This window comes from Oryza glaberrima, chromosome 6 (genome assembly GCF_000147395.1).
Source record: "Oryza glaberrima chromosome 6, OglaRS2, whole genome shotgun sequence".
Taxonomy (NCBI): Eukaryota; Viridiplantae; Streptophyta; class Magnoliopsida; order Poales; family Poaceae; genus Oryza; species Oryza glaberrima.
Genome location: NC_068331.1, coordinates 28,900,054 through 28,919,130, shown reverse-complemented (window position 1 = coordinate 28,919,130; position 19,077 = coordinate 28,900,054). Strand labels below are relative to the sequence as shown.

The window sequence follows — 19,077 nt, the reverse complement described above, 5'->3', positions numbered from 1 at the left end:
CAGAAAGGAAAATAAAGAGAAAATATCTATCCAAACAGAGGACAAAAAACGAGAGAAACGAGAAGAAACAACAAATACAATTTTAAGAGATAAAAGTTCTGCATAGTCAACAAAATGGAGATGCATTAGTAGGGCTAGTTCGTTTTACAAGAGAAAACAATGCCATAGGGATTATTTCCTCCACCAAAAAATATAGGGTACAACTATTTTTTCTTTATAGCTCATAATATAATACGTGCATGCATGCATATATTAATGACCACATCTTCATCCTCTAAGTTTACTTTGTTTTAAATCATCTACCATCAAACCCCTAATCACATTACTTACATACATCGAGGTGATCCAATCAACAAAGTAATTAAATTCTCTCGTGATATGTGTTAATGGTGGTTGTGTCTTATATTTTAAGATGAAAACAAAATTATTTGGTTTCTGAAAATAAAATCCTTCATATTTTCATATTATTGTACATACCAACCAAGGCATAAGGATTCACTCATTCTTTTTTGTTCATGTGAAAATAAAAATCTATCTTCTGCAACATTTTAATAATTTAAATTACTTGGTGAATCAAAGCAAGTGATGACTTCATGGATGATGGATCTCACAATATGTCGATCTGATCTTTAAAGGGACTTATGGAGATAGAGTGTACGTGTATTGCAATGAATTTATTGGATGTATTGTGAAAAGATATATGATCTCATCAATATATATGATGGATCGGCAACCAACTATGCCCCACGTCTTCTCGTGCTCGCAACGCTCTTGTCAACGGACGCTATGGTTCTCCAACCATCGTGCCCACAATTGCCGCCTCTTTTCTCCATATATACTGTAACCCTAGTGATCAACGGCATCAACTCTCTCTCGTACTTTCTACTCACAATAGTACGTAGGTTTATATGACTCCTATATTCATACTATTTTTTCCTTCTTTTTTTAAAAAAATATAAAAGGAATAGCCGAGGCAGAGGGTGAAGCTGGAGAAGGGGGAGTTTGCAGGCGTACGTGTGAGTAGTAGAAGTCGCAGAAATGGATGTGTGAGCGAGGGGAGAATACGAGTCTCAAGATATGACCCCAAACCACAATCTATGGCTCTCGCGCCCTCCACGTCACCCCCACCCCAACCTCCCTATATCTCCTCCATCTTCCTCCTCCGCATCACTCCTCTCCACCCCCACCTTCGCCCACCTCGCATCCACCATGGCGCCGCCGTGCTCCATCTCCTCCGCCTCCCACCTCCTCATCACTGCCTCCCTCCCCAAGCCCTCCCTCCGCCCACCTCGCCTCCCCCACCCCAAGCCCCTCCCCGCCGCCCTCCTCGCCCTCGCCGCCGCCGCCCCCACGCTCCCCGCCCTCGCCGACGTGCCCGCGCCACCCCCCGCCCCGACCCAGGATGTCCAGGTACTAGAGGCCCCCTCCCCGGCCGCCAACCCTTTCTCCAACGCCCTCCTCACCGCGCCTAAGCCCACCTCCTCCGCCGCCGCCGACCTCCCCGAGGGCGCCCAGTGGCGCTACAGCGAGTTCCTCAGCGCCGTCAAGAAGGGCAAGGTCGAGCGCGTCAGGTTCTCCAAGGATGGTGGCCTACTCCAGCTCACCGCCATCGACGGCCGCCGCGCCACCGTCGTCGTCCCCAACGACCCCGATCTCATTGACATCCTCGCCACCAACGGCGTCGACATCTCCGTCGCCGAGGGCGACGCCGCCGGCCCCGGCGGATTCCTCGCCTTCGTCGGCAACCTCCTCTTCCCCTTCCTCGCTTTCGCTGGCCTCTTCTTCCTCTTCCGCCGCGCCCAGGGCGGCCCCGGCGCTGGACCTGGCGGCCTCGGCGGGCCCATGGACTTCGGCCGCTCCAAGAGCAAGTTCCAGGAGGTGCCCGAGACTGGCGTCACCTTCGTCGACGTCGCCGGCGCCGACCAGGCCAAGCTCGAGCTGCAGGAGGTCGTCGATTTCCTCAAGAACCCCGACAAGTACACCGCGCTCGGGGCCAAGATCCCCAAGGGATGCCTGCTCGTCGGCCCGCCCGGAACCGGGAAGACACTGCTGGCGCGTGCCGTCGCCGGGGAGGCCGGAGTGCCATTCTTCTCCTGCGCCGCGTCCGAGTTCGTTGAGCTGTTCGTCGGTGTCGGTGCCTCCAGGGTCAGGGACCTGTTCGAGAAGGCCAAGGCCAAGGCCCCTTGCATCGTCTTCATTGATGAAATTGATGCCGTCGGGAGGCAGCGTGGTGCTGGGCTCGGAGGGGGAAATGATGAGAGGGAGCAGACCATTAACCAGCTCTTGACTGAGATGGATGGATTTGCCGGCAATAGCGGTGTCATTGTGCTCGCCGCGACAAACAGGCCTGATGTGCTCGACGCGGCGCTTCTTCGCCCTGGGAGGTTCGATCGGCAGGTCACCGTAGACAGGCCGGATGTCGCCGGGCGTGTCAAGATTCTTGAGGTGAGCACTTGCCTATTGTTTAGCTAGCTTGTGATTTCCTATGCTTTTAGTAGATATTGTTCTGAATTTCAATGAACCAATTCACAAATTTGCTTAGTTCAGTGCCATTGATGATAATTTAATTGGCATTCTTATAGTAGCTTTGTCCATTTAGTCGAAATTACTAATTGCTTAGAACATGAAGAACTTAACTAAAAATCAAACTTTGCCTGAGCTGACTCAAAGATGGACCATTGTTCATGTATCATAGCATATGTTGTTATACAGCTGACCATGGCATGATTTTGCTCTGCATCATAGTTCAAGATATTATGTACAGTTACTTTAACCGTAGAATGATCTTATTGTGGTCTGCATATCTAATCAGGAGCAGCTGTACTCATTTGCAGAAATTTATGTGGTTGATATATATGTTAGCTCATATCAATCCGTATGGGTACTTTGCAATTTCTGTTTATGTAGTCCATTCCATCGTCCTAAGAGGGATGCTGGTTTTGCAGTGCTACTTCATCTAGTCTTTGATGCTCCTTAACTTAGGGATTTCAATGTATTTCCATCTACTGCTAATTTTCTTTGAAGAAGCTATGCTGAGATACATAGAGTGCCTTTCTGAATGCTGATCGACTTTTCCTTATGGCTTCCCAATTTGATAAGCTTTTATCTGTACCAAAGCACAAGTTTACAAGACATGTTATTGTCTGATAGGTTCACTCGAGAGGAAAGGCTCTGGCAAAAGATGTCGACTTTGAGAAAATTGCCCGGAGAACCCCTGGTTTCACTGGAGCTGATCTTCAAAACTTGATGAATGAGGCTGCTATTCTTGCTGCTCGTCGTGATCTGAAGGAGATTAGCAAGGATGAGATCTCTGATGCTTTGGAGAGGATCATTGCTGGGCCTGAGAAGAAAAATGCTGTTGTTTCAGAAGAGAAGAAGAGACTTGTGGCTTACCATGGTAAATCTTGTCACCATATTAACTTGTGACTTGAGCTGAAATTATCCTGGTGTGCAGAGGTTCCTAATCCATTTTTGAACTTTTCAATTTGCAGAGGCTGGTCATGCCCTTGTTGGTGCCCTCATGCCTGAATATGACCCTGTTGCTAAGATTTCCATCATTCCTCGTGGTCAAGCTGGTGGACTCACATTCTTTGCTCCAAGCGAGGAGAGGCTTGAGTCTGGATTGTACAGCAGGAGCTACCTAGAGAACCAAATGGCCGTAGCTCTTGGTGGAAGGTGGGTTTTAGTGAAATGTTCATATCTGCGTACATGTGCTATTGTTGTTGTGCAAAGTCTTGAACTGTGTGAGCTTACATGGTTTGCAGGGTTGCCGAAGAGGTGATCTTTGGCCAAGAAAATGTGACAACTGGGGCCTCCAACGATTTTATGCAGGTTTCACGTGTTGCAAGACAAATGGTTGAAAGATTTGGATTCAGCAAGAAGATCGGGCAAGTTGCGATTGGTGGACCTGGTGGAAATCCTTTCTTGGGCCAGCAGGTAAATCACTATAACTGAAATAGACTATCAAAGAAAGAAAAACTTCTTACCCTAGAAGCAGAGTCTGTGAAAATTAACTGAAGAACTAGACGTGCAAACTTCAACAATGACAACATATGAGCCCAACCTTTCTTGCCCTAGTGTGCATCTAGTGTTCTGAAGTGTCTACTGTCCTATGGGGAAGGTCCATTTCCTGAAGTTCAGTTTGTTCCTTTAACCTTGATGAATAGTATAGTCTAGTCTTTCCTGTAACTTTGCCACTCACATAGTCATATACTGCCAATGTTGTCATCATCAACACACTTGGTCTATAAAAGCAGTGACAAAATCAAAGAGTAGTGCCAGTTAGGCACACAACTCTTTTGTGTGGCTGTGAGTAGATTACTGGTTGCCCTGCCAGACGTGGCAATCTGTCTAACCTGCGTTGGTTTTGCTTCTCGGAATTTCTATCGGCAATTCGTAGTATCTGTGTGAATGGTAGCATGATATTTTTCATATCCTTTGGTTGCAGATGTCGAGCCAGAAGGACTACTCGATGGCCACCGCGGATGTTGTGGATGCTGAGGTGAGGGAGCTCGTGGAGAAGGCCTACTCAAGAGCAACGCAGATCATCACGACACACATCGACATCCTCCACAAGCTTGCTCAGCTTCTGATGGAGAAGGAGACGGTGGACGGGGAAGAGTTCATGAGCCTGTTCATCGACGGTCAGGCAGAGTTGTTTGTCGCTTAATTGCGTTGTATGTTCATCCCCTTGGGTGAAATGGAGAAGGCGAATTTGTAGGAAGCACATCAATTTAGGCGAGATGTTTTTGCATATACTTGTATAGTTCATTGTAAAGAATGGCAAATATTGACATTGATCAAGTAAACAGTTGGTGCTTACGATTATAGCATCGCTAACTAAACATGATTCCACTGTGCTCGCTGTACATCTGCACTGAAGACATATCGCAGTTGCAGGCTTGCAGCTATTTCATCCGTGTGGACTTTAATATGTTTGAATCCAGATTTACTGATCGGCATCAAAACTTCAGATTCCTTCTGTTATCTCATATCATAACACTTCAATTAGAATGCAGCTTTGGTCTGGGACACGGAACGAATATGTATAGCTTGAACAGAGCAGAATATGTATTTGTTAAACAGAGCATAACAGAGTAAAAAGATGCATGGCTAGTTTGTTCCATTGAAGCATGCGTGCATGATGAGCAATTGCACATTTTCATGCGCTGTGATTTACCGATCTTGTGATCATAGAGGTTCATAGCAAGCAATCACACGTTCCATCACCCAAAGACAAAAACATGCATCTTGGAAGAACTGCTGACTTAATTTGCCTAAAAGAATTTCTAACATTATTGCAGTAATCACACATATATTTAAGCATATTAGCTTTACCCATGAACATTGGTTAAGGCCTAAAATTAATTAGTCCCTTGATTATATAAGTTATTGGTAGCCAGCTTTATTGGTTTAATTTGTTTGGCTGGGCACCAATATCAATATGTGTGATTAATTAAAATGTTGGTGTGTGAATGTTGAGCAGTGAAACCCTAGCCTGAATTAGACTCCTGAACACCTTCTCGCTCTCGCTCTCCAGCTCCCCGATGCACTGCTCCAGCTGCTTGAGCTTCTCCAGCGCCATTGCCTCCCTCTTCTCCTCGTAGCTCGCCTGCTTGTTCTTGCTCCTCGACGACGAGTGCATCAATGGCGGCAGCCTCTTCTTCGTGGCGGGAGCCGCGGCCGCAGCCGCCGCGGCGTCGGCGAGGGAGGCGACCTCCATGAAGACGGACGCGGACGCCACGGCGGTGTCGTTGATGGCCTCGGCCACCGTCCTGGCGACCTCGAGCTCTGTTGCTCCGGCGCCGTGGTGGCTGTCGCAGGATGGCACGGTGGTGGTGGCGCGCGCGCACCTGGAGGCGTCGCGCGCGACGGCGGCGGCGAGGTGGGCGAGGTCCTTGTCGAGCTGGCGCTGGGCGCGCGCGGCGGAGGCGATCTTGGGGTGGTCGCGGCGGCGCACGGCGGCGTGGAGCTCGGCGGCGTGCTGCCTGAGGGCGAGGAGCGCGGAGAGGAAGGTGCCGAAGGCGTCGGCGAGGAGGAGGAAGCCGTGGAGGAGGCGGTCGGTGGAGGCGGCGAGGGGGAGGTGGAGGAGCAGCTCGTCGAGGACGCAGAGCAGCGCCCTGACGTGGGCGAGCGAGAGCGGGTTCTGGCCCGGGTTGGAGGTCCAGGAGCGCAGCGCGAGCAGCTGGTCGTCGACGTGCGTCAGCAGCGGGTGCGAGTGGCACGGCACGCTGGCCGACCGCACGTGCCCGGCGGCGAACGGCCTCCTCATCGTCGTCGTTCTACTTGCAGGGCTCGGCGGCGGCACGCTCATCGTGTTAGCTGATCGATGGATGGATATTGGTAGCTGATCGATCGAGGAGGCAATATAATGCAAGCGTATATAATGTATCGCTATCTGAAGAAGGTGAGGTGTCGTCATACTCATACATATATATATATATAGGTGTTTGAAAAGGCATGCACACGGAAGCAATCCGGCCAGGCCAGGTCACCGACGAAGCTTGCAGATCGATGCAGAGTACGTTGCAGGATGGATTCTAGTGTACGGTACATGCGGATCTGGCCGGCCGCACCCGCACGTACGCTTGATGCCAATACTGTATTCACTTCAGGGGGCGTAAAACGCGTATACACTACTTGCACACACATGCTACTGAATTTGTCCGCAGCTACTCCAGATCAAACCAGTATTCCGTCCGCGCGCAACAAATTTATGCACCTCAATGCATGTACATTAATTTCACACCCAGTACATATAGTTATTATATAAGAGTAAATTCATCAAAGAACACCTGCATGAAACTATCAGTTTATTTGCTAGTACAAGTTACTTACAACAAGGATATTACGCCAACAATAAACTTACGTGGAAGAGAGATAAAGAAAAGTGAGGCGTGTTAGCTCTCACGCAAGAACTACCTATACACATATTTTAAGATATTTACATTAAATTCATAACGAGAGAAGGAGGTAGAAGAAAAAAATAATCAATCTTATAGTTAACTTATTATACATGTTAGCTTTAATATTCATTGATAGCCAGTAGTTAGCTATATTATTAAACTTGCTCTTACAAAAATTATTATTACTAGTATAAAGAAAAGTGCACTAGTATTACGCATCTATATCAATACAGAAAATAAACTAAACAAAGCAAGCTAAAAGTTAGACTTCATTTGTTCTGAAATTGCAGTTCTTTTATACCATTCAAGTTTAGTACGGGGTAGGTGTATTTGGGAGGAAGAAAAATGAGAAGATACGTAAAAAGAGGTGATCAGTCATTAGCACGTAATTAATTGAGTATTGATTAACTTAAATTTGAAAATTAGATTAATATGATTTTTAAAGCAACTTTCTATTGATTTTTTTTTTTTGCAAAATACACACCGTTTAGCAGTTTGGGAAACGTGCGCGTGGAAAATGAGTGAATTTTATCTCTATTGTGTTTGTCTCAAACGCAGCCTTAGAGAAGTTTAGATGATCGATAGAGAAGAAAAAAGTTTCCTTTTTAATAGGAGAAGAAATATAGGACAAGAAAGAATTAGATCTACATCTTCAATCAAGTTTTCAGTTAGTTAATCCTTGTGTGCAGCTGGTAACTTTGATCCCAGGTCTGTGCTTTCATTCATGCCAGTCCAATCCCTTTTGGAGGATCGTTTTGCAACGATCGGAACAGTTCCAAGGAGTAGACTTTGTGCAAAATCTAATTAAATGGTGTGTTTTCAGCTTGGGGTACGTACAGTACGCAAGCATGCCAGCTGGGGATGTCCCTGTGTTGCCGGTGACACTCGTACACACTACTACTCTCCTCTCCTCCATAGGATATCGATTATATATATTTTATCTGGCACGAGCGAATCTCTGATTACATATCGATCCATCGTCTTCGATCAGCAAACCAGGCAGGCCCAATCAACTGGCTAATTAGGCCTTGGTTGCGCTTGACCTAGGGAAGAGAAAACCTTACAAGCATGAACCAATATTTCATCAGCATATATAATACTTATATGTGTTGTTTCTGTCTAATCCACACTTAACAGGCTGTATCCTGGAGATCATGATGGATCATGGTTGCATCACTCCATGGCTACCGAGCGATCGATGATGCGACATGACAGCAGGGTGTGCCGTCTTAATTTTGATGATACTTTCATATACATCGATCCTTACATTTGTGACAGCTCAACTGACGATGATGCATCATCGATCCTAGCTAATTGTGAATCCTCAACTAAAATTAGTATCAAGTGGTTCAACTCGATCGCAGTTTAATTATCCTATTGATTAAACATTTTAAACCGTGTACCTAGCTAGATCAAAGTAGACTGGACTATAGATCAAACTAGACCTGCCGGCTTAATTAGGCTGGGTAGATTAGTTTTAGTTTGGTCTTAAAGATTCCAAATGTCTCCCATTAGCGTGTTAATTAGCTGTAACCCTCGTGCAATTAACCACAACAGCGGCGCAGTCAACACAAGCAGCTAGCTAGCTAGCCATTCTCTCATCAAGTCTTCTCTCAACCAGCTTTCAAAAATACTGTTTGACTTGAGAATATGTAAGTTTCACGTTTTAACTGTTTAGATTTGTAGGGGAAAAAAAGTATATTTTGACAATCAGAATTACGGTAGTTGAGCGCGTTGATCCGGAAATATGATGTTTTCTTCACAGGATATTGCTCTGCCAGTAATTGTGATGAACAGAGATTATGATTTTCTTCAAGAGATTATGGTTTTCTTGAAGGTATTGAAATGGGAACTGTCTGAAATATGCACTAGTATTTGTGTTAACAACAACCAAAAAAAAACTACTCTGGAAATGAACTGAGTAGTATCGTGTTTCTTTCATCTCATATTTCTCTAGAAATGATTTGTTAGGTTTATCTCCTGGCATTGAGAAATAATTGTAATGTATGCTCATAATCATTTGGAAGTAACCGTCCATTCTTGAACAGTTTCTGATGTCCTGAATGCAATTAGGTTCCTCAAAGAAAAAAAAGAGGGACAGTCTGCAGAAAACTGAAACTGAAGACAACCAAGTATTGAACAGACTCTGAACAGAATTCGCTATGCAAATGACATAATGAAGGCCATTTGATGTCCTTCAAGATTGGTACAAATCTCAACTCATTAGACCTATGTGTTTCGCTGTATGCCTCAGAATAGTTTGAAAATGAACAACAACTTTTGTTTCGTAGGCACAATCGAACAGATAGAAGTCTGCACATAAATGAACACATAGATGTATGGCAAAATTTTCCTCTCTGTATTAATCTCTGTACTCTGTTTTCTATGTACAGTATTGTATGTAGTGTGTACATGATCAATTAGTTCGTCTCCTGAGCAGTCAGCAAGAAGTACATTTTCAGTTGGTTTCTAGAATGTTGGAGTCTGAATGTTGAGCAGTGCAACCCTTGTGTGAAGAATGCCCCTGAACACCTTGTGGCAGCTGCTCTCGGACTCGTCGATGCATTGCTCCAACTCCTCGAACCGATCGAGGGCCACCTGGGCCGTCTCCGGCGAGGCCTTCTTGGCGAAGGCCGCGAACGCCGGCGTCTTCTTGCAGCTGCAGGAGGAGGCCGCGGCCGACGACATGGAGGCGGCAGCGGTGAAGACGGCCGCGGAGGCGGCGGCGCTGGCGGTGGCGGCGTCCATGAGCGCGGCGGTCATCTCGGTCTCCTCGGCGGTGGCGCCGAGGCCGAGGCGGGAGGAGTACTTGGTGGCGGCGGCGGCGGCGGAGACGGTGGAGGCGAGGCGGGCGATTTCCTTCTCGGCCCTCCGCTGGGACCTGAGGGCGGAGGCGAGCCTGGCGGCGTCGGACCTCCGCAGCGCGGCGCGGGCATCGGCGACGTGGTGGGTGAGGTCGAGGAGGGCCTCGTGGAAGCCCTGGTGGGCGTCGGCGAGGAGGAGGAAGGCGTCGAGGAGGCGGTCGGCGGCGGCGGTGGAGCGGCGGAGCGCGTCCTGAGGGTCGGGGAGGAGGAGGAGGTCGGCGAGGGCGGCGTGGAGGGCGTGGATGTGGGCGAGGCCCGCGGAGACGGAGGCGGAGGCGGAGGCGTCGCCGTGGTCCTGGAGGAGCCAGGAGCGGACGGCGGCGATGTGGCTCTGGAGGTGGGAGAGGAGCGGGTGGGAGCGGCATGGGAGGCTGATGGAGCGCACGTGGCACGCCGCCGCCGCCGATCGGGGCTTGAACGACCTCGCCGGACTGAGCGGGAAGGAGATGGAGCGGCCAAAGCTGGGAGCCATGATGACTGTGAATTAATTGGTAGCTCAATGCAAGCTTCTTCTTCTTCTTCTTGTTGATCTTGTTATCGTTGGTGGTTGCTTGTGTTGGAGTTGAATGGAGATGGAGATGGGGAGGCGCATATATAAGCAAGCCGAAGCTGGAGAAGAGGAGGTTGCATGCATGTGGGGTTGTTGCACGTGCACGTGTGGCGCGGGGGGACATGATCCGCGAGGGGAGGCTGCCATGGCTGGCCAGCTAGCTTAATTAGTGTTAAGATGAATAATGCTATGCTAATTAAGGCTAGTGAAAATTAATCCGATCCGATCGGTTGTTGCATGTGCTTACTCCTACTGCATTTGCATGAAGCTGTTGGATGAGGTGTCATGTTCTTTCTTGTGTTCGATAAGCTGGCGGAGCTAGGTGTATTGCAGATGTTGGACATGCACGCAGCCACTCATAGTACTGCATGCTGTCTGATGATGATCGATCGATGGATCCAGGATAGTCAAATTACGATGATCTGTAAACTCGGCCACATATTCATGCATGCATGATTGACCTAGCTCATCATCAGTACTAGGTCAACAAGGTGATCATGCATGGGTAGACACCGGTAGCAAATTTAATCTCTAACGGTCTCTCTCTACTATATATACATCTGTTTTTAACATTTTCTACTGTAAAACTTGGTATCAAAACTTCCATTATAAAATTTAGGTATTTCTTCGAGTTACTTTCTTAGGTACTGAAAAATTTATTATTTTAGAATATAGTATCTGATATAGGAAACACATCATAATTATTTTTTAGGATGGAGGTACATACGTAGTAGCGGTTAATTAGCGATCGAAACATCATTATCATTAGGACACCACGATCATTAGCATGAATATATATATGAGCAGCTCAGCAAACTACCAGCCGGCAACGTGCAGTAGTTAGCTGCGCAGTGTAAACAATTAATGGCAGCTCGATCGCACGCACGAGGGGAGGCTGCTGCCCAAGCATCTCTCTCTAGCTTCACAATTGACATTAAGACCGGCCGGCCTATAGCTAATACTGTACTAACATGCATAGCTGGCTTGGTCGATGAACTCATCACTAATCCAAAGGCCAGCATTGCAAGGACGACGACACAGCGATCGATCGATCGATTGACCATTTCTTACGCGGTCGGACACGCGGCAATCGATCCGATCCATCGATTCCCCGCCCGCCGCAAAAATCGGATCGATCGATCAGCTAATACTTTAACTGCTAGCTGCTACTATACGCGCATGAGCTGCCTGTTGATTTTGCAAATTGGCCGGGGGAGACATGAGATTCCAAATGTCTCGCCATCTCGATCACCCCCATGTTACATCCATCGATCACATCGTCATATATTACATCATTAATGCTAATCATCTCTTCAATTCTATCTATGGTCGTCGTCGTCGTCGTCAATTGTCTATCCTGTAACCGTGTCCTAACTATAGCTAAAGACAAAAGACAGCCTAGTCGATCACCTCTTCGATCGACGGCCGATTAGTTGAGAGAAAGATTAACGACGACCCATTGTATCCCTTCGGTTTGTCCAACCGCTCTCATCATCAACCTCATGTTAATTAGCACTTCATGTGATTAAAAACATATATAATGGTGGCTTGCGCCGCCCAACGGCAGCCTCAACAGACATTCAGAAAATCATTTAATTAACCTTCATTTCACAACTCACACGCACGGGTAATCATATGCTACATATATCATTCCTTAGTCGTCGTTAACTCGTTATATATATAGTATATGCATGCGTGCAATGTCTGCGCCAACTCAATTGTATGCTTCTACTAGAAGCCAACAAGCCGTCCATATATGAGATTGCTTAATTAGCTAGCTTTTGTTCCAAATTTCCTATCTTTGAGTTTGAGGAGACATATAAGACAGGAGAAACCAGTATCTAACTTACGTACACAAGCTTACCAATTATTTTGGATTATCTCATTTTCCCAATTATTATTCATGAGTATCTGTGATCCATGTATGTTCCACTCCATATATGTCATATGTGATTAGCCAGCATTATTAATATTTATTTCAGTTATGCCTTGTTATGTAAGGTATATATATAGGAGATGATAAAAAAATCTATTTTCAGCCAATATCATGCAAGCACATTTTAAACAAAAGCCGTGTTTAGTTCGGCGTCAAAATTTTTTTTGACGTATACGGACACACATTTGAAGTATTAAACGTAGACTAATAACAAAATAAATTACATATTTGGACTGTAAACTGCGAGACGAATCTTTTGAGCCTAATTAATCCACAATTAGCAAATGTGGGTTACTGTAGCACTTATAACTAATCATGGCGTAATTAGGCTCAAAAGACCCGTCTCATAATTTACATGCAAACTGTGCAAATTTTTTTCTTCCACATTTAATGTTCTATGCATGTGTCCAAATATTTGATGTAACGAAAAAGTTGGAAGTTTGAAGAAAAAAGTTAGAATCTATTAACACAGCCAAAACCCAAATTTTATGTTGTACTCCTACTATGGGTCCAAGTCCACAGCTTATATTTGAAAATTAAAATAATAGTAATAAGTAAGTGGGTTTCTGGTGCACTAATTTCAATACATAGAAATCTGTGCTGAAGGGATATCTTCTGCCTTTCATACCCTTTGTGTTTGCTAAATAACCTACAGATATTTAATTATATACTCCCCTATGTTTAAAAATATAATCTTTATTTCTCAGTTGGTTAGCAAAGATTAGGGTTACGGCTTGACGGAAAATATTCTTTTTCAGTCATCACATTGGTCGAATTATGAATTATGAATTGATTAGATTCCCTTCAAGCTTCTGATTGGTTGAGAATTAATGCTTAGATTTTCACGGATAACCATCAGTGTTCCAGAAATACTTATAAGATGATATAAATTTTGAATTCTAGAAATACTTATATTTTAAAATAAAGAAAGGGATCGAGTATGTGGTGGGACACACAATTCAATCATATACTCCAATTCAATCATTCGATTTCAACATATATATGTGTACGTTTTCATTCATCGATTTTCTCTTATTTTGTCCATTTCTAAGCTTTGGATGGACAAAACCACCAAACAACATTATTGGGCTTAGTACTAGAAGGATACTAAAGGACAGGCTATTATGATGCATGTGCTCATGATTAATTAGTTGTTCCACAGGTGCCAAAGACACACTTATATGCACGGAGGCATGCCCGTCTCCAAGGAAGGAAGTAGCTAACAAATCAAGTTTAACTTTGACCCGGCATGTTCATCACAAATTTTAGTTCATCATCACCACTTGCATGCTTGATTGATCAGTTAGTAGACGGTACTGGTCTATATGACAGTAACGATCGATATTGCACGAATGGGTTGTCGTCCCAAAATATAAATTTTGGGTCTCTCCTCTCCTACCGGCTGGTAGCTATCTAGGTAGGTTGAGTACCGATCATTAGCTTAATTGTGCACGCATGTGTGTGCGTACGTGCGGTTTATATAGATTTTTCAGATGTGTCTGCCGAATTATCGACCAAAAGACATATTGAATAGCTTGCTAGAACGAACAGATCATCGATCGACATATATGTACTACCGTTTTATGCGTAAATATAGCTTTTTTTAGGTAAGTGCGGCTAAATAATTGAATCAAATTATTCCTACCTGCTTTGCTAATCCAATCGAAATCGTGCTGCTTAATGCATACTGATCCTAAGTCCTAACTAGGTACCAAGCTACCTATAGGATATAAGGTGCTTCATTAATCATATCTCCATCGATAATTAATAGAATGCATTCCGACCATATATACGACATCAAGCAGCAGAGCCCCTAACTACTTCTACTGGATGATCATCAGGCTCTATACAGCTAATTAAATTACTGAATTAAATCTCAGAGGAAGATTCGATTCTAGGTTGATAAGACCGTTTTGCACGAATGGGTTCAATCATTTCCCGGTCCTCGACATTAGTATATGCTCTTCTTTAGTTGAACAAACTTCATTGACAATCCTATCTGAATCATTTTGATTTTTCAGTACTTACATGCATGCCCTAACTTGTTATTAGGAAGTTTGAAATTGGTGGCCATTGTTTCATCTATCTCAAACATATTGAAACATATTGTAAAACCAATTGCCATGTTTCATGTGACTAATTAAGATTGCTAGGTTCCCCATATCTTAGTCTTCAAGCTTGGGATGGGGAGAGTGGAAGGAGGAAACTCGTCGGCAATGGCGATGGTGGTAACAGCCATCTTCATCCAATGATGTAATGCGAGCTCTGCCTCTTCTCTCCGGTGCTGCGGCACCCGAATTTCGATAGAGGATGTATGATTAATTAATGAGGTCGGGTTTTAAGGGATGGCCGTGGACGATGGATAACGACGGTGTGGTGAGCGGGTCAGCACGACCGAAAACATCGTGTCGAGTTATACAATTAATTTGTTAGACATAAACCCACAAGAGAAGTACCGAAAGTGTACAAATATTATGTAACTTATGCTGGTTGGTTGGCCGAAGATTATCGGGAAATCTGAATGGCTAGTAAAAAAAGAAAAACTTTTAATCACGTAGGTGGGCATCCATTCATTTGTTATATGTCAACTAAATGATTATAAAAAAAATCAAAAAATTAACAAGTTAAATTTCATATTTAATATGTCATATCACAAACATGCAAGTTTAAATTCGACTTCTACAAGTTCTAAAAAATAACAAATCAAACTTTAATTAGTATACATATATTCACAATTAAATTTATTATTTTTATTACAACTAGAATTTAAATTTGAACTTATATGTTCGTGGCGTAGATAAATATCATATTTAATATGTCATCTCACAAATATGTAAGTTTAAATTCGACTTCTACAAGTTATAAAAAATAACAAATCAAACTTTAATTAGTATACATATATTCACAATTAAATTTATTATTTTTATTACAACTAGAATTTAAATTTGAACTTATATATTCGTGGCGTGATATATTGTATATCAATATATTTTGTCAAGTTTTTTTATTTTTTTATAACCATTTAGTTGACATGTAAAAATAAATCCATTACGAGCCGTACATTTCTCCCTGCGTGCCGAATATTCGGGGGCTTCTTGTCGATTAGCGGGGAAGATTAATTTTATTGGTCGAGATCTAGATGTGGGACACGATTTAATCTTACATAAGCATGCACCAAAGAGTTGTTAAGATGCTTAATTTGTGAATTAGGTTGGGTCCTTGCAATGGTCGATCCAGATCTGAGCCACGCCACGCGTATTAGTTAGATGGATAGAGCGTGGTGACTAGCGCTGTGAAATGACCTGCACGAACTGGACACTCATCCAGCTCATGAGCTTAATAATGTAGTTATTGTTGTGATACGAAATCAACTTAATTGCATTCGATAATGTTGGCAATAATATATATTGTAAGAGCAATTTTACTGTCCTTAAGGAGGTACCATGAGGTACCACTTTTTCTATTGTAAATTTGATACCTCTTGGTATCGAGATACTATGAAGTACCAAATTTTACACTAAATTTTTGGTACCTCCTCAAGAACCATAGAATTGCTCATGTCGTAAACACAGATTAGATGTTCCAAAACAGACTAACAGAGTATTCCTCTGTATCTATATGTTCGAAATCAGTTGGTTCTGAACTTGTGATCCCCTGCAAACAAGCAAGGATTAAGGCGTATTATTGCTTTGCATCACGGTAAGTAACGCAGTTGAAATATTTGACGCTGGCAGAGAGAAGGAGATAATAGAACGAGCAAGAGCTTTTGCTTCAATTCGTTCAAATAGTAACATTATGTACACTTAATTGGGTTAATTTGGGGACTTGGAATGCAGAGAGTAATTAATTAGTTAATTAGGGTAGCATGTGTGTTGAGGAGAGCGACCCTGGTGTGCAGGATTGTCCTGAACACCCTGTCGTTGCCGCTCTCTATTGCCGCCATGCATTCCTCCAGCTCCTCCATTCTCTCCGACGCCGCCATCTCCTTCTCCTCGTCGGGGACGGCAGCAGCCGACTTGCTGTTCTTCTTCCTCACTAGCGAGATGAGTAGTGGTGTCTTGCTGGAAGATGATGAGGAGGAGGAGCACGTGGACGCGGCCGCCGCGGTGGCCATGGTTGACATGGTCTCGACGGCGGAGAAGACGGCCGCGGACGCTGATGCGATAGCGGCCATCGCGTCGGCGAGGACACCGGACACCTCGACCTCGGCGACGGTGGCGGAGGACGGCAGCTGCGCCGGCCACTTGGTGGCGGCCCCGCGCACGGAGGCGGCGAGCCTGGCGAGGTCCTTGTGTGCTTGGCGCTGGGAGCGCACCGCGGAGGAGAGCCTGGCGGCGTCACGCCTGCGCAGCGCGGCCTGGACGTCGGCGGCGTGGTGCCTGAGGTGGAGGAGGGCCTCCTGGAAGGCGCCATGTGCGTCGGCGAGGAGGAGGAAGGCGTCGAGGAGGGAGGAGGCGGCGCGCGTGTCCGGGAGGAGGAGCAGGTCGGCGAGCGCGGCGTGGAGCGCGTGGAGGTGGGCGAGGCCAGTGGGGGGCGTGGCCGGATCGAAGAGCCAGGAGCGGACGGCGGCGATGGTGGCTTGGAGGTTGGAGAGGAGAGGGTGGGAGCGGCAGGGGAGGCTGATGGAGCGGAGATGGCCGGTGGTGCGGGTGCGTGGCTTGGAGGAAGACCTGGCGGGGCTGAGGGGGAAGGAGATGGAGCGGGAGAAGGTAGGCGCCATTGCGCGCTTTGGTGGTGGTGATGTGATGGTGCGTGCGTGTCTTGTGTCGTGGGTGTGAGTGCGCGCGGCGCGTATATAGGCGTGGGATTATGCATGGTGGATGGGAGCGTGCGCACGAGTGAGCGGTTGGGTTGGTGGAATATGGAAGGAAATCTAAACGAATCATCGGAGTTGGGAGGAGAGACAGGATCCGCGAGGCACGGGGACGGGGACGCGTACAACACGTTGGTGTCGTGCATCCAATGATTCGTGGATTAACGTACACGTGTATGTCCTGCTTGCTTCTCCCATCTCGATCGGGAAGAGAGGCTACATGCTGCTCGCATACATAGAAAAAAAATGAATTCACTTTCCCCAACCAAACGGCCCAACCAGACTACACACACAACACAGGCTACGATGGACTTGAGGTTGGCAGGCCTTGACACCGGCAATTAATTTCGACATGCACAGGTTCTTATTGTCAGGTCGGCTGCAACAAACAAGAGCAGAAGCATGTACTATGCGTGTGCCTTGGCCGGACGGCCGGAGGTTCAATTCCATACAACAGGCTGCAGCATTAAGCATTTCAAAGACAAGGTATATACTTATAGTGGAGTGTATATCCCAGTATCGACACCGACCAATTCACGATCGGCCGGCTAGCTTTCCTGCCGGCGTCGCCAACCATATGGAGTAGTGGAGTACGCGCGCGACGTGCTACCTTGGCATGCATTGTTCCGTTTGCTCCATCCATGCGCCTGGATCGATCGATCTGTGACATCTGCCGCCCAAACACGAGCGAGCGTTGGTCGGCCAGCGCCCGACAAGATCCGCCGCCCGCGCGGGTGAGGGGAGGGGATCGATGCCGGCCGGCCGGTGCGTCGTCTTGCCCCATTTGCAACACATCAATCAACTGCTTGTTAATTTGTACGGTCAGTAGTACTGTACGTACGAGCAGCAAAACATATCCATCATGCCATGTTTTGTCCTCTTCCATCGCCCACCAAGCCCGCCGCACGTTTCCTTTGTCCTTTTCTTCACTCCCCATCGCCCCATCCACCCATACGCCTTCTCTCCTTAGTGGTTTCATCATACTTTGGCTCTGTTTAGTTCCACGCCAAAAATAGAAGTTTGAAGAAATTGGACGGAAAAGTTAAAAGTTTATATGTGTAGGAAAGTTTGAAGAAATTTAAAGTTTGAAGAAAAAAAAGTTGGAATCTAAACAAGGCCTTTGAGGAGGTGTGTAAATGGGACGGGTATTATCTCTTGAAGTGATTTGATCCAAGGTTTTTTTTTTTTTTGCCAGGTCGGTAAAAGTAAGCCAACCAAAAATTATTAAGATGTATGTTGAGAAAATTGGAGTTATAAATGTCAGTAACAATATGATTACTGAGAACAAACTCTCAAACAATAATGCTTGCTTACTCTTAACTGTGTATTCACCCGCCAGATTTAGCACCATGTCCTTTCCCATTCTGGCTCATCAAACCTCGTCCCTTCCCATGGTTGCTCTCTTCAGGTTTGGTGGCCATCTTTTAGGGTCTGTTTATCGGATCATCTTCTCAAGGCTTCGACTCCTTGCTCCTTCTAGTTTCCTGGCAGCTGTGGAATGAGCAAAACTCTAGGGTTGTCAGCTACTCTCTTTTTTCAGTCTTAGTGGTTTTGGATTCCATACTACAATAGGGCCGTCTGTGGTATATTGCAGGCGCCGTGACGTTTGGGGACCTGTCGGGAGTTTCGTGGAGTTTTCCACCATAAACCTCCCGTTGTATAAGAGCAGCATTTACTAAGTCGTAGAGGTTTCTCTCGGTCTTTTGGGTTTTTGATTCTTTTTCTCTCTTGTCCCCTAGCAATGGCAATCTGGACGATTACGTTGTGTAATTGAAACCTTGCTTTCTTCTAATATATCGACGTGCAATTCTTTTTGCGCTTTCGCGAAAATAACATTCGGTCAATAACGCTAAGAGGTGAGGAACACTATCACTTGCCAAATCAGAACAAGCCGGGATGGAGGGGAGGTGATATGTACAATTATATCCATTCATGAATTTAATTTGCAATGGCAAAATTATAGATAAGACTAGCAATATATCAGTGCATTGTAACTGGTCGGTTTCCAT

At 45.6% G+C, this 19,077-nt stretch overlaps 3 protein-coding genes and 1 pseudogene across 3 annotated transcripts; 1 reads left to right on the top strand and 3 right to left on the bottom strand.

Moving 5' to 3' along the window:
• The first annotated feature begins 1,163 nt into the window (after positions 1-1,163).
• On the top strand, positions 1,164-4,848 carry LOC127776727 (ATP-dependent zinc metalloprotease FTSH 1, chloroplastic). The gene is made up of 5 exons (XM_052303256.1): positions 1,164-2,445; positions 3,151-3,397; positions 3,492-3,675; positions 3,765-3,936; positions 4,448-4,848. Exons 1-5 carry the CDS (start codon positions 1,210-1,212, stop codon positions 4,667-4,669), a joined length of 2,061 nt encoding a protein of 686 aa, XP_052159216.1. The 5' UTR covers positions 1,164-1,209; the 3' UTR covers positions 4,670-4,848.
• A 146-nt stretch (positions 4,849-4,994) lies between these two features.
• Positions 4,995-6,555, bottom strand: LOC127776728 (uncharacterized; annotated as a pseudogene).
• A 2,697-nt stretch (positions 6,556-9,252) lies between these two features.
• Positions 9,253-10,323, bottom strand: LOC127777665 (uncharacterized). The gene has a single exon (XM_052304274.1). The coding sequence runs from the start codon at positions 10,239-10,241 to the stop codon at positions 9,375-9,377; it is 867 nt and encodes a 288-aa protein (XP_052160234.1). The 5' UTR covers positions 10,242-10,323; the 3' UTR covers positions 9,253-9,374.
• A 5,677-nt stretch (positions 10,324-16,000) lies between these two features.
• On the bottom strand, positions 16,001-17,008 carry LOC127777690 (uncharacterized). The gene has a single exon (XM_052304302.1). The coding sequence runs from the start codon at positions 16,973-16,975 to the stop codon at positions 16,103-16,105; it is 873 nt and encodes a 290-aa protein (XP_052160262.1). The 5' UTR covers positions 16,976-17,008; the 3' UTR covers positions 16,001-16,102.
• Positions 17,009-19,077: the final 2,069 nt, after the last annotated feature.

What these genes read in the sequence shown, in the direction of transcription:
- LOC127777690 (XM_052304302.1), bottom strand. Translation starts at nt 16,975, where the DNA reads ATGGCGCCTACCTTCTCCCGCTCCATCTCCTTCCCCCTCAGCCCCGCC.
- LOC127777665 (XM_052304274.1), bottom strand. Translation starts at nt 10,241, where the DNA reads ATGGCTCCCAGCTTTGGCCGCTCCATCTCCTTCCCGCTCAGTCCGGCG.
- LOC127776727 (XM_052303256.1), top strand. Translation starts at nt 1,210, where the DNA reads ATGGCGCCGCCGTGCTCCATCTCCTCCGCCTCCCACCTCCTCATCACT. An exon ending in GCCGTAGCTCTTGGTGGAAG is followed by an intron (nt 3,676 to 3,764) that starts GTGGGTTTTAGT and finishes CATGGTTTGCAG; the next exon opens with GGTTGCCGAAGAGGTGATCT. An exon ending in ATCCTTTCTTGGGCCAGCAG is followed by an intron (nt 3,937 to 4,447) that starts GTAAATCACTAT and finishes CTTTGGTTGCAG; the next exon opens with ATGTCGAGCCAGAAGGACTA.